This window comes from Podarcis tiliguerta, assembly GCF_965153285.1.
Source record: "Podarcis tiliguerta genome assembly, chromosome: 6".
NCBI classification, from domain to species: Eukaryota; Metazoa; Chordata; class Lepidosauria; order Squamata; family Lacertidae; genus Podarcis; species Podarcis tiliguerta.
This window is the reverse complement of record NC_139539.1, coordinates 93683555-93698073: the sequence shown is the minus strand read 5'-3', so window position 1 is coordinate 93698073 and position 14519 is coordinate 93683555. Positions and strand designations below refer to the sequence as shown.

The window sequence follows — 14519 nt, the reverse complement described above, 5'->3', positions numbered from 1 at the left end:
CTCAATGGGACTGACTACGGAATCAACAAGTATAGGAGGTTTGCACTGTAAATTGATATTCCTAAGAAGAAGGAGGAAGAGGAAGTAGAAGGGGACAGATGTGCCAACATTTGGTTTCGTTCACTCAGTCACATGCAATATTCACCTCTCTTGATGATTGTTTAGTGCTTGGTAAATCTCAACCAAGTGTTTGAACAGCCTCCACTGAAAAACATTGTGTCTGACGTTAGATTATTGAAAGTTCTCTTTGTGATGTTTGATCTGAAACTGTTTATTCACCTATGTAAGTCAGTGGGATCAAAAGGTAATATGTATGCATATTTGAAGCCCAGTATATTTTATTTTCATGATAGCCCATCATAGCAGAGGCCAACCTACTACCCTTGTAGCTAAGTTTTTAATTTAAAATCTATTTAGAGAAATATTGTAAAATTAATGAATGTTAGGAAATGTTGGAATGAAATTACATGACTTTAGTAGAAACATTATAAGGAGTTAAGTATAAATAAATTTTAAGGTTTTGATGGAAAGATAATGTTAAAATAAATTAAGATAATTAAATGAAAGAAAGCAGTGAAAAGAGGGAAAGGATTTGCAGATATAGTTAATAACTGGAATACAAAAAAGGGAGGTGTGAGGAGGTCGAGGAAATAAGTTAATGAAAGATAAGGATAAATATTGGATGTTTTTTAAATTGTCTTTGTTTTTCTTTGTGTTTTGATGTATTGTGTTTTTTGTTTTCTTTTTATGTATTGACTTTTTTTCTCTTTTTTACTTTTTAAAATTCTTTTTCTTGTGCTTTTTTCCCCTGTAACTTTTAAACTTCTAATAAATATTATTTAAAAAAAAAGTTTTTAATTTCCCACTTTGTAATTTCCACATGGTCAGTTCATTAAGAACTTTATTCAAATAATATGATCTGCAAGGCAAGGAAGGCAAGGAGATTTGAGCAAGACAAGTGCTTCTAGCTGCCATTTGCATTTTTAAAAGCGTGTACATTTTCAGGGCAAAGGTGTCTCGTTTGGCCTGAGGCAAAACCATCCTTCCCACACTACACCTACAGATTCACCTATGCCATGTAACCCAGACAAAAGCAGGAGGAGCAGAGCAGCAGAAAGAGCAGAGCCGTAGCCATATCCAAATGACCTGAGCAAGAGAGCAAAGTCAAATAAGTTTGCATGTCTATTGGATAATTATGTTTGTTCTTAAATTGTGGGAATGTGCAAACCCAGTCTAACAGACCCTTGACTGGAAGAAAACAGCAATCACCCCATTGCTATGAACTTTTAGGTAAATGTGCGGATCCTAAAATGTATCATATCTGACATGTATAGAAGTCAGATTTCTAGGAAAAACAGATGACGAAAGGTGGCCAAAGGTGAAGAATAGGGAGGAAACCCAGAATGGGACATTTGAGGAGAGGAAGAAGGGGATAATTCACATAGAATTCAAGTGGATATATTCTCTGCAAGATTTGCTGCTCTGTGTCTCCTTCAAACCAGTCTCCAGTAGGGGGAGGTAATTTTGCTGCTTTTGGAGCATCCATTGATAACTCAATAACTCTTGGCAAAGCGTTTCCCACCATAAGAAGAGGATAATGCCCACAGCTTCTCTGAATGAATTCTTGACTCCTTCCAGGCAGGAAGCAGGGCAAGAAAAGTGACTCATGCAGAAAGTCAGGGGGTGTCTGAGGTCTGACGGTGGGCAATTTTCACAAAATCTAACAGGAGGCATTTTCATGTTTAAACATGAAGTGCGCCTCCAAGTTTTAATTACGAGACAAAGTGTCGTACGGAACATTTGCAAAATGCACTCATAGAGCACCAAAAGAGCACTTTAAAAGGGGCAGTTGCTTCGGATGGCCTGTAGGTGCCACTTGTAAACCACATCCTGCAAGCCATTCTAAAGCAGACAACATCTGTAAAGGAAAAAAAAGAAAGAGAGAGAAGGAATGTCTGTATATTCCTGCTGACATAATGACAGGGTGACTACGATCTGCATCAGAAGCGCTGATTGTTGTTCAGCAGACTCTCTTTTGTCTGAGCGAAAGGGCTGCTTGTACAAACGTGATACTTGGCACACACTTCCTACTCCTCACGCCAAGGTCCATTAATTGCTTTATAATTATCAACCATCTTGGCACATCCCTCTCTCTCAGAACTTTGCAAGAGCTGTTTATGCATTCTTTCTCCCCCCTTAAAGATGTTTTTTGGTGAATGGAGCCATTTGACGCAATTACCAGGAGCCGGCTGAATGAGATCCTCTTTGCTGCAGCTTCAAAGCTAGAAACAAACAGGAGCTAGAATTCTAACTACCCATTCATCTGTTGCCCATGAAATGAGCCCTGTGAGATCAGTTTAGCTCTAGTCCAGCTTCCTCTTTTCAGCCATGGTCAGGCAGAGAAGCTTCTGGGAATGCCACCAGCAGAACAACATGAAGGCAGAAACTCTCCCGTTGTGTGTACCAGGAATTCAGAGGGAGTCTGCCTCTGAATATGTGGGTTCCATTTAGGTGTAATTGCATATAAGCCTCAGTACAATCTTCAATCCTACCTGGAAGAAAAATTGCTGTTAACCCTCAAACTGGCACAGAACTGCAGGGTAGGCTACTCACGGGTTGAGACACTGGCTGAGGCTGGCGGACTCCGGGCTTGTTCCTTGAGGGCAACCACATTGACTGTGTACTCCTCACCTGGTTTCAGGCCCGTCTGATTAAACGTTGTCACGCTGCTAGGGAGCTGTGCAATCACGCCCCCTTCATTGTCCTGGGGAGATTAAACAAGCTGGCTTGAAGTTTGGAAGAAATGGTGGTATTGGCGAATCAAATTTTAATATGATTCCCTTCATATGGGAAGATTGCTTTGTTTACACATGTGTTCTGAAGTCCAATAATCCCCAGCATATCCCAACCTTCGATTAATTTTTTCTTTAGGTACCCGCTTTGTTAAATAGGAAATCTTAATTTTCAGGGTCAAATTACCTATCATGCCATACTCATGTCAAGGCATCTCTGATTCTTCAATGTTTTTGCAAATAGCAATCAGTATGGAGAGCATATACACTGGGACTTTGACACCTTGTAACAAACAAAACGCGGGACGCGGATGGTGCGAGGGATGCGGGTGGCGCTGTGGGTAAAACCTCAGTGCCTAGGACTTGCCGATCACATGGTCGGCGGTTCAAATCCCCGCGGCAGGGTGCGCTCCCGTCTTTTGGTCCCAGCTTCTGCCCACCTAGCAGTTCAAAAGCACCCCTAAGTGCAAGTAGATAAATAGGTACCGCTTTATAGCGGGAAGGTAAACGGCGTTTCCGTGTGCTGCGCTGGTGCAGGCTCGCCAGAGCAGCTTTGTCACGCTGGCCACATGACCGGGAAGTGTCTGCGGACACTTCCGCAGCATAACCCTAGAGTCGGACACCACTGGCCCGTACAAACAAAACAAGGCTTGCCACAATGCATTATACAGGCACAGAAATTATGCATTTCTAAGGATTCTTTTCAATAAACACACCCTTAAGGGTCCTGTTCATGTGCTACTCATGTGTAGGGTCCTGCCTTGTGGATGGAGGAACAGGAATGCTCTTTCCTGCAGCAACCCAGCATTGCACTCTCCTACTTGCAGTGAAATTCCAGCAGGTGAACACACAAGCTCAGGTACCCTGGTGAGTTCCTGCTAGGAACTTCCTGGGGTGCCCAAACTCTGCAGAAAGCAGGACTGAATTCCCCAGGTATACCAACTGATGTGGTTGAACAATAACCCCATCCCGCATCCCCATGGGCCAACTTTGACAGGTGTGCAGGACAATCCACATGCCAAGCACTTGGCATCATTAGGACACCAGATGATTGACAGGTGGGGGACCCACTCACTTGGCAAAAGGTGGCCTGTGGGGGTGGGGGAGATTAGATCTGGCCCATCGGGCCAAAAAGATTCCCCTCTCCTGGGATGTAACATGTTTGCCTTAAAAACTGATCACTCCCAATTCAACTATCATGGAAGAAATGTAATGGCATCAAACAGTCCTAACTATTGAGATCTACATACCCTTCCTTTAGAAATGTATTATGAGTGGGGAAGCAGAGTAATTCAGGCACTCACTATTTGTGCTAGTAATGCAGCCTCCACATTGGCCCTCACAAGTATTAGACCCTTAGAGATGGAGATGACCAATGTAATTTGCCCCTGGCAGGAAAGGAGAACCAGGAACCCACCAAAGCTCCACCATATATGAAGCCAATGGCATCTGGACCACATTGTGCCACAAACAGATGGCAGCCAGCTTTTAACACTGCTGTGTCCTCCTGCTGCTTGCTGTCCTCTGGTGGATCTGAAGGGACACTGACATCAACCAATTCAGCCTCCCTCCTGCGCCCTTTTGCTCCCTCCCCACAAAAAACCCCCTCTGATAATCAAGTAACCCAGCTAAAACACAATAGTCTGACTCTCCTGGGCTCCAGTTGGATGGTGATAATATGCTCTTGGAAGAAGGACCACTCTAAATGTCACATTTACCTTGGGGATAAAGCTGATCTCCCAGCCATCAAACAAGAAGGAGAAGGGCTCCCATTGCATCTCGACGGTGGTCTCTGTGATTGTTTTGAACTGCAGCCCTTGTGGAGTGGAGAGCTCTGGAACATAGCGGTGAAGAAAGGGTGGGGGAGAGAGGTTGTGTTAGCTGCACCGTAACCCAGTTTTAATTGTCAACATGTAACCCAAATCTCTACTTTCCATGATCAAAACCATGATGAGTGGGAAAATCAGCTACGATGGAAGTGTGGTTCAGTGGTAGAGCATGTGAATTGCAGGCAGAAGGTCTCAATTCCTAGCATTCCAGGTAGGCCTGAGGAATATGAAATGGAAGAATATCAAGAGCCCCTAGCAGGACCATGGGGTTGCTTCCAGCTCCCATCAGGCTCTGATCTAATCAACTTTTAAAATTCTTTTCTCAGTACACCTAACAGCCTAAACAAACTGTAATGTAATGAAGATTAAAATTATTTTCCCAATTCTACTAAAATGAGTGTCTGCTCTTAGAGATGACATTTAAGGAAGAATGGAGCATCAGGATGAGCACACAAAAACTTGAGAAGTACAAACTTTGACTGGTGCTGTATGGTATAAATATGCATGCTTGAACCTACAGCTTGTATCTCTCAGCTCCTCTTTCTGACGATGTCAAACTGTCTAGCAATAAACTCTTCTTTGTTGGAACGATGCAGCTCACTGCCTGCCTGGAATCTCTGCTAGGTTGTATATACTTGAGCGATTTCACAAAACTTGTCCACCGCACACAGACTTTACTTCTGAACCCAGATCCGTGGGGTGAAGAGAACGAAGGGGGAACACCCCATGCAAAATGCAAGGAGAAAGTAAAACTCTAAGAGGAAATTTTTGCGCTGATTGTAAGTTGTTTTCCTTTCCTTTCCTTTTTCTTTTTGCATTCCTAGATAGGTTGATCCTGAGTGGAGTCTTCCAAAATCATACTATCAGAACCACAAGAATCTATTATTTATCTTTGAAGCCCACTGAGCAAAACTGCATAGAGTGACTCTACCAGTGGCGTAGCGTGGGGGGTGCAGGGGGGGGGGGCGGCCGCACCGGGCTCAACATCGGGGGGGGGGGGCGCTCGCACTCGCAGCTCTCTGCCCCTACCTGGCTCACTCACTCTCTCTCACTGCAGTGCTGGCTGTGCGAATCCGATCCGAGCCGCCAGGTCGCCGCCCACTGTGGAGGGGAGGGTGCTAGGCGTGCAGTGCGGTGCGGAGAGAGAGTGAGGGACTATCTGGGGGAGGGACAGTGCAGCGCGGGGGGGGGGGCGCAAATTACTTGCCTTGCCCCGGGTGCTGACAACCCACGCTACGCCGCTGGACTCTACATATGTTGCTGGACTACAGTTCCTATGACCCCCGACCATACTAGCTGGGGCAAATAGGACTTGTGAGTCCAAGAACATCTGGAGAGCCACATGTTCCCCTCCCTCACCCAAGAGTGCTCTCAGGATTGCTCTTCTCTCTTCTAAATCAATCAGGAGAACATCTCCCGCCAAGAAGAGGCGGCAACATTTAGGCAGTTCCTTCTCCATTTTAAATGGTATGTTTGGTGCCAAAAAACCATGCAATACTTACGGGTGGCCACCTTGACCCCGGCTGGGGTGCTGAGCACATCACTGATGACGGCATAGATGGTGACGTTGTATGTCAAGCCTGGCTCCAGCTCCTTGATGGTGACACTGCTCCAGTCCCCAGGCACCCGCTGCTGGAGCTGCAGACCCCCAGGTATTGCTGGCTGGTAGGAGATCACATATTCAGTCACGGCCATTGGCCCATCCCATTCCAGGTTGATGGACCTGTCGCCAACCACAGCCACTCGCAGGTTCTCAGGTGGAGCAACTGGAGGAAGAGCCAATATATTGACCATAAGAGGTAAGGTGACCCACAAATCTCTGCAAGGATCTACGTGTCCTTGAAATGTGCTCCCCACTCAGCCTGTGAACTAAGGCAGTTATCTGAAACACACTTACAAAGTGCCTATGGAATTCAATGCATGTGATTTCCAAGTAGAGTTGTATAAGTTCGGGTTGCATGGACCATTTCATGCATCATGATGTAACAAACTGAGATCTCCTCAACCAGCAGCTGCAACCACACCTTCGTCTCCAGCCCCCAAAGAACAGGTATGGGAGACTGCCAGTTTGAAGCAAATAATTGAGGTGGCAGGAGTTGCTTTACCCTTCCTCTTCCTGCTGTTTCTCCTCTGAAAATCACCCCCCCAAGCTGCCTTTCTCCTCATAGGGAAAAGATCTGGGAAGGAATTTGGTGGGTCAAGCAGCAAGGAGGGAGAGTATTGCACGGCCTCTCCTCTGGTTGCTCTTCAGTTCCCAATCACAGCAACTGAAAAGAGGTGGTTCTTTTCAGTTAAACAACCCTCCCCCCAGTAACTGAACTGAATTATGGACTGGGTGCACCAGCAGGGGCCCTGTGCACAATCCTGAAGCAGGAGTGAGGGTTGCATGTTCATAGTTTCAACACTTAAGGTGCATTTATGTAAATCAGCTGTTTGATAGTGAGGAGACTTAGGCTGCAATCCTAACTCTATGGAGCCCATTGGACTAAATAGGATTTGCTTAGGAGCAGTGGCGTAGCGTGGGGGGTGCAGGGGGGGCCGGCCGCACCGGGCGCAACATCTGGGGGTTAGGGTTAGGGGGCGCAGATCCATGGGTTAGGGGGCACAAATCCACGGGTTAGGGGGCGCAAATTACTTGCCTTGCCCCGGGTGCTGACAACCCACGCTACGCCACTGCTTAGGAGTAGACATGGTTAGGATTGCAAAAATAGATATAAATCCAAAACATTATCCTAAATAGCTGATCAACATAAATATAACTTCCAACTGTCCCGTTTTAACCAGATTGTGATTTTTAGCATCAATCCAACAGGTAATTATAGCTCTGTAATACCTAGCTAGGGATGTGTCCTCTTGTCCTGTGCCTAGAATGGAGGCGTCCGAGTGGTTTTCCATTTGCCCTGCTACTTTCCCCTGAAAGCCCACTCTTCCCTGCTGAACATCAGCCCACAGAAACCCCCACTGACATTTGCTCTGATTCAGCGGTACAGAGTGGGTTTCCCCAGGGGAAAGCGGCAGGACAAGTGGAAGTGTGGATGAAACCTGTGTGAAGGTTTAGAAGACTGCAATGTTCTTCCATGCACAGAGATGGTGCCTTCCCCACTTTACAAACAGGGCACAGCACCACCATGACAAGAGGCCAGTCCTTAAGCATGCCAGAGTCTAAACTGAGGGAGAGTCAGAGAGCACTCTGTGGAGGTCCGTGCATTAAATGCCAGTGTTTTCGAACTAGATTAGATGGACGGAGAGCCATAAGTCACTGTCCTATTCATCTGCTCACTTTTTCTGGTGTGGCAGAAGGTGTCCAAAATCCAGAAATCTCCTGGTATTTGTATTGTTACTTTGCACTGTACCTTTAACTCAACCTCCTTGTTATTAGTACCACCTGGAGTTGGCTTTATATGTTTTTCAAAAAATATTGTTAGCAGCAGTGACTACATTATTACATGAGCACTGTTCCACAGCATTTGATATTTTCATTTACATACATTCATTCGAAATAAGATGGGGTACGTACTCTTTTTCATTACTGTTTGTATTACAGTTTATAATTTTTGGAAAGTGATATGTGCATGCAGGTCATCATCTGTAAAATTTTATTTCCAGTTTATGAAGCAATTCTATATCCTCCCACCACACGGATGAAGAATTCTATGAAACAGTAGTCAATATCCAGAATCACTGTTCAGTGTTGGACATCATATTTGCTGAATACGCAAAGCTTCATAGCTTGTCTTTCATTGTACAAAGTCTGGTACCTCGCTTCATTTAAAGATTTTCAGAGACTTTGAGTCTAAAGATTTCATTTTGCACTTGTTATGGTTTGAAGGAATTCTATAACGATTGTCTATTGTGTATGTACATGGTCATTGTGTTGCCCAGACATTGCTGACGTTCTCTTTGCAACACAGGGGTTTGTTTGGTTACAAAATCCAGAAATGGCACAGGCCACGTATGCACCATGTATTCAAAGCACATTTCAAGCACACAATGCCTCCCAGAGAATCCCGAGAACTGTAGTTCCCTCCCTTACAGAGCTACACTTTCTTTTGCAGACTACACTTTGGGGGCAGGGGAAGGCATGTGCTTTGAACGTGTGGTGTATATGCAACCCCCACGGATGCCCAGAAAGGTTTGCAATCTTAAAGAGGGCATCTCAAAGAGAAGGTGAAGGCAGCGTTGCTAAAAGGGGGCAGAGGGGAGTAGGGAAGGCTTATGTACTAGCGAAAAGCGCAGGGAAAAGGTCAAACTATGATGTGGCCTTTCTGAGACTTTGAATGAAAATAATGGATTTAAGGGGGCAATGCAAAAACACGTGAGTTCTCTCTCTTCCACCAGAAAACCTTTGGCACAACAAGGATTAGCTCTAATAAGCAGAGGGCATTTGGGATTTAAAGATTCTGCATGTGCAGCCTGCTGTAAATAATAAGGCAGGAGAAAACGCCTTTCTTGATTCTACCTCACGTGGGCAGGAGAGCAAATATCAAAATGTCAGTGTCAACATTGGAACACCACGGCTTTTTTAATTAGCAAGAGCAAATTACTCCTTTCACATTAGCTGCTAAACCCTTGGCCATGCCTCTGTGTTTGCTGATGGCATTACTTCCGATATTCTTCTTACCCTTTGCGGAGGAGGGATCAGCTCAGTGTTACTCGTTCACCACAAATGATCCACAAGAACTGTGGACTTCATCGTGGACTCAGAAAGGACAGACATTGTGCAATCTCATGCACACTAACCTGGCATGATACTCCATTGAACAAGAGGGACTTACTTCTTGAGGGTGTGACTGCACACAATGCCAATTGTTTGACCACCATAAGAACAGGCTGCTGGACAAGAGGAGCCTCTGCTGTGATCCTGTTCTTGATCTCATGTTCTTGTTTCATTTCTTTGAAAAGGTCCACCTGGAATTAAGTTTTAATGCTGGACCAGTGTGGACCATACCTTTGGGCCAATCTAGTGCACCACCTGCTGCTCGCTTGTTCTCCTTGATCATGCTGTCTATGGGCAGGAGGAAAGGCGGGTCTGGTGCCAGCCTATGTCTCTATCTGACTTTGGACATGCCATCCCCGTGCAGATGTGTACAGTACACCTAGTGGGGAGGGAAGAGAAGCAGCCTTAGTTCTACTCCATGTGATGGAATTGATCAGCCCAAAGAGTTTGCAAAAAGGGTGGGCAATAGTAGTTAGAAGAGTCCTGGAAAATAAGCTGTTGGAGATTGAAAGGGTGTTTGATTCTGGCCACCGCCTTCATTTTTCTGCATTCCCTCAGGGGTGGAGAATTTATTTAGCAGAGACATCAAACTGCTTTGGGTTAGGAGACAGCACTGTGCTGCTGAGCACCCCTTATCAGATTCAAGCTTGTTGTTTTAAGTGAGAAATGCCAAGCGGTGCTTTTATCTTATTGCTCAAATAGCTTTCTTGAGTGGACACAAGTGGAAAAATGCTTTCGATAACAGCCCTGATGCTCCTGTAGATACATACTTTTAAAACAGTAAAGGCAAGGGCACACTGTTACTTGACTAAAGAATGGCAAGAATTCCCAAGCAGGCCCAGGATGTAGATCAGGCACATTCACCATAGCAAAAGCCAGGGGTGCAACTCAGTAAACTGTCTTCTGTAGAATTCTCAAGACAGCATTCTAAGGTGTGCAAATGGGTCTTTCAGATGCCAACAGTTAAATAGAAAAGCAGCTAGTCAGATCACAGTTGGGAATCTTACTTCTTGATCCTTCCTGGAATCATAGAATCATAGAGTTGGAAGAGACCACAAGGGCCATCGAGTCCAACCCCCTGCCAAGCAGGAAACACCATCAGAGCACTCCTGACATATGGCGGTCAAGCCTCTGCTTAAAGACCTCCAAAGAAGGAGACTCCACCACACTCCTTGGCAGCAAATTCCACTGTCGAACAGCTCTTACTGTCAGGAAGTTCTTCCTAATGTTTAGGTGGAATCTTCTTTCTTGTAGTTTGGATCCATTGCTCCGTGTCCGCTTCTCTGGAGCAGCAGAAAACAACCTTTCTCCCTCCTCTATGTGACATCCTTTTATATATTTGAACATGGCTATCATATCACCCCTTAACCTCCTCTTCTCCAGGCTAAACATGCCCAGCTCCCTTAGCCGTTCCTCATAAGGCATCGTTTCCAGGCCTTTGACCATTTTGATTGCCCTCCTCTGGACACGTTCCAGTTTGTCAGTGTCCTTCTTGAACTGGGGTGCCCAGAACTGGACACAGTACTCCAGGTGAGGTCTGACCAGAGCTTTTGACGACATGGAGCTTTTGACGACTTTCCTTCCAGTATCTGTTTCTGAGGTCAGGGCTGCTGAGCAAATTATTTGAACAGCCCCATACACCAGTGTTGTCCAGTGGAGGCTGGTGTACATTGGGTGGAAGGTCGGCCAACCAACCGTAGGTGGAGCCAGAGTCAATAAACCAAACATAGGTGGAGGCAACTATTTCTGGTCCCCCCCCCCCGCCATTCTGCTGCCTGCTGAATTCTAGAAAGGCAACACTGAGACCGAGGAGGAAGAGGAGGTGCCTGGAAGTGCCTCCCTTACTGCAAGGAGGTGGGCATGTGGGGGCAGGTTCAGGGCAGACTGAGCATGGTAGGGCAGTGCCCTATAAAGCCCAATAGAAGAGCCTTCACTGCTGTTGTCTCGAGATTTCAGTCTTGAGTTCTTGTGGCAACACCTGATTTCTTACCCCAAAGATCGCTGCTGAAGCCCCTCTGCCACAAGAAGCCTCTTCCCTTTCTGCCATACCAACTGCGCTCAACAGCCTTCCCTGCTCTCTCATAGCAGCCATCCCTTTCTCATCATAGCATGTGGGGAAACTCGCTACGGTGACATCTTCCTTTTTAAACAAAGTCAAGGCGATTTAATAGAATGTCAGCTTTTCACAATGGATCTGGTTGTACCTGTGAAATAGTTACAATAGCTTCGACATTATTATGTAAATATATGATAATGCATCGGATGGGTGATGGAAGGGAAGCCAGGACGCTAGCATGCCTACAGCTGCATAGCAGCAACATTTTAAAAAACAAAAGAAGGAATCTGCAAAACCTATAAAAAGGAGAAATGTGTGCACTGATTGAGCAGGAACAATTACTAGGAAACATGGGCTGTGCCTCGTACAGAGGGCATCACACAGCCTGCCTGGCTGACATGCCATCCTACCTGCTGAGCAGTCTCTCCCCTGGTAGCCTTCCTCGCAAGAGCACAGGCCCTCCTGGCAGAATCCGCGCCCGCTGCAGGCGTTGAGGCATCTCAGCTGCCCGCAGTCTTCCCCCACGTAGCCCTCCTGGCAGATGCAAGTCCCGTTGGCACATCTCCCCTTTCCTGAGCAGTCCTCAGGGCACCTGAGCTCGCTGCAGTCTTCCCCAGCAAAGCCCTCTTCGCAGATGCATTCTCCATCCACACAGAGCCCTCGGGAGCTGCAGTCGGTGGGGCAGCGGGCCTCTGAGCAATCCTCTCCGCTATAGTCACTGTCGCAGATGCACTGCCCATCAACGCACACGCCCCGGCTTGAGCAGCCCATGGGGCAGAGGGGCTCGGAGCAGTTCTTCCCAGCCCAGCCTTCATTGCAGACACAACCACAGGACTCCAGACTGAAGTTGCCATGGCCACTGCAGTGGGGGATGTAATCTAGCTGCCCTGGAAGGGTGGAGAAAAGCATTGCCATTAATAATAGTACTTTGTGTGCATTATCTTAGGCAAGCGTAGTCTGCTGCACAAATATGAGATGGGGGACACCTGGATTGGCAGTACTGCATGTGAAGAGGATCTAGGGGTCTTAGACCACAAGCTTAACCCAAGTCAACAGTGTGATGCAGCAGCAAAAAACGCTAATGCTATTCTAGGCTACACCAACAGAAGTATAGTGTCCAGATCAAGGAAAGCAACACTACAGCTCTATTGTGCCTTGCCCAGACCACACCTGGAGTACTTGTGTCCAATTCTGGGCACCACAATTTAAGAAGGATGTTGACCAGCTGGAACGTGTGCAGAGGAGGGCAACCAAGATGATAGACGGTCTGGAAACCAAGTCAGATGAGGAACAGGTGAGGGAGCTGGGTGTGGTTTAACCTGAAAAAGAGGAGACTAAGAAGAGATATGATAGCCGTCTTCAAATATCTTAAGGGCTCTTACATGGAAGATGGGAAATGCAGTTCCTCAGAATGCCCAAGTCCTTAGAATGGACATCAGGTGTTCTGGAGATCTGTTGTACTGGAGATGCTTTTGTGAGCATGCTCCATTGTGTTCTATGAGGTAATGTTTGTCGCCTGCTCTTATCCTGGCACCTTAAATGCTGCAGCAGCCAGTGCTATTTTTCTAGAAAAAGAGGTGCTGGAATTCACCATGAACACCTCCCTTGTTCTCTTATAATGGCAATGGTGCCCACCTCAGAGGTGCCAGAACTGATTTCCCATGATTTCTGGCTGAAAAGAAGCCCTGGCAACAGCAATATTCTAGGCCTCAGGGATCTTGGGAAATATTTTAACAGGGACATCTAGTTGCCGCCAGGAGTGTGATGGACATCCAAATATTGAAACTGGAATGGGTTATAACCATTTCTCCCCTGAATAATTACTATGCTAAAGGCAACTCACAACAATGAATATTATTTAGACTGATTCTTTTGTGCTGCACATTTTTTCTACCTTTTCAAAGGGGTGAGGGTTTTAAAATTTATTTAATGAATAGAACAATGTTCCCAGGGTTGTGGCAGGGCTCAGAATTGTAATCCTTATCCCATCTTGGGAAAGCTAAGGAACATCTGCCAGCTAAGGATAACCAATGTGAACAGTTTTGCCCCTGTCTGTGGGGCCCTGCTTAAAGAGGGCTAAAACAAACCCCTGTGTTGTGATAGCTGAAAGGTGTAATGAAAAGCGTCCCTGCTGTGCCATTTTAAAGGTAAAGGTACCCCTGCCCGTACGGGCCAGTCTTGACAGACTCTAGGGTTGTGCGCCCATCTCACTTAAGAGGCCGAGGGCCAGCGCTGTCCGGAGACACTTCCGGGTCACGTGGCCAGCGTGACATCGCTGCTCTGGCGAGCCAGAGCCGCACATGGAAACGCCGTTTACCTTCCTGCTAGTAAGCGGTCCCTATTTATCTACTTGCACCCGGGAGTGCTTTCGAACTGCTAGGTTGGCAGGCGCTGGGACCGAACAACGGGAGCGCACCCCGCCATTTTGGATCAACCCTAAATACAGAAGAGATGCAATCAATAGAAAAATGAATTATAGGTAAGACACACAGAATGAATTTATGCTGGATAAAAGAGGAAAAAACAGTATTTTTGCAGAATGTGACATGCACATGTCAAATATAGTTTGGAATAAGAGGAAAGGTAGGTTTGTTGACCATATTCAAAATGACTCAATATGGGTTCGTAAACATCCCAACATTTCACAGGTGAATAGAGGGGCACTCTTGTGTTCTTGCCCCAGCCTTGTTCTCACTGCAAAGGAACACAGCTGGAGCCTCTGTGCTGTTAAATATTTCTGAAGGCTCTTACCTTTCTGAGATACCTGCTTAAAGTGAAATAGCTTGCTCAGTCTGAATGTATGCACTGGCCCATCTCTTTTAATACTTTTTTTCAAAAGATTTTTTTAGTAGAATCTCTAATTTCACAATGGAAATTCTGGTTATGTTACGATCAGGTTGTTTAAATGTGTGCTTTTGGCAACATTTAATACCTGGATATGTGTGTGTAAAAGGTAAGTTAGTGCACAGAGCACACCAATATTATTATTATTATTATTATTATTATTATTATTAATTAAAAAGAGGCATCACCAGCCTTCGGAAAAAATAGGATTGGTGATATATGAGGGGTGGGATCAAGGGCTGCCACACGTCTGCAGGTAAAGGTGGAACAAATGCCAAAAT

The 14519-nt window shown here is 45.9% G+C and overlaps 1 protein-coding gene across 3 annotated transcripts in view; it reads right to left on the bottom strand.

The window, feature by feature from the left end:
* Positions 1 to 14519, bottom strand: part of TNR (tenascin R) — a 391224-nt gene that overhangs the window by 53843 nt on the left and 322862 nt on the right. For all 3 annotated transcript variants that reach the window (XM_083446252.1, XM_083446254.1, XM_083446253.1), the window contains 4 exons: positions 11805 to 12281; positions 6124 to 6387; positions 4511 to 4626; positions 2614 to 2764 (listed from right to left, as the gene is read on the bottom strand). In XM_083446252.1, the coding sequence (XP_083302378.1) occupies positions 2614 to 2764; positions 4511 to 4626; positions 6124 to 6387; positions 11805 to 12281 (1008 nt within the window). The remainder of the gene's footprint in view (positions 1 to 2613; positions 2765 to 4510; positions 4627 to 6123; positions 6388 to 11804; positions 12282 to 14519) is intronic.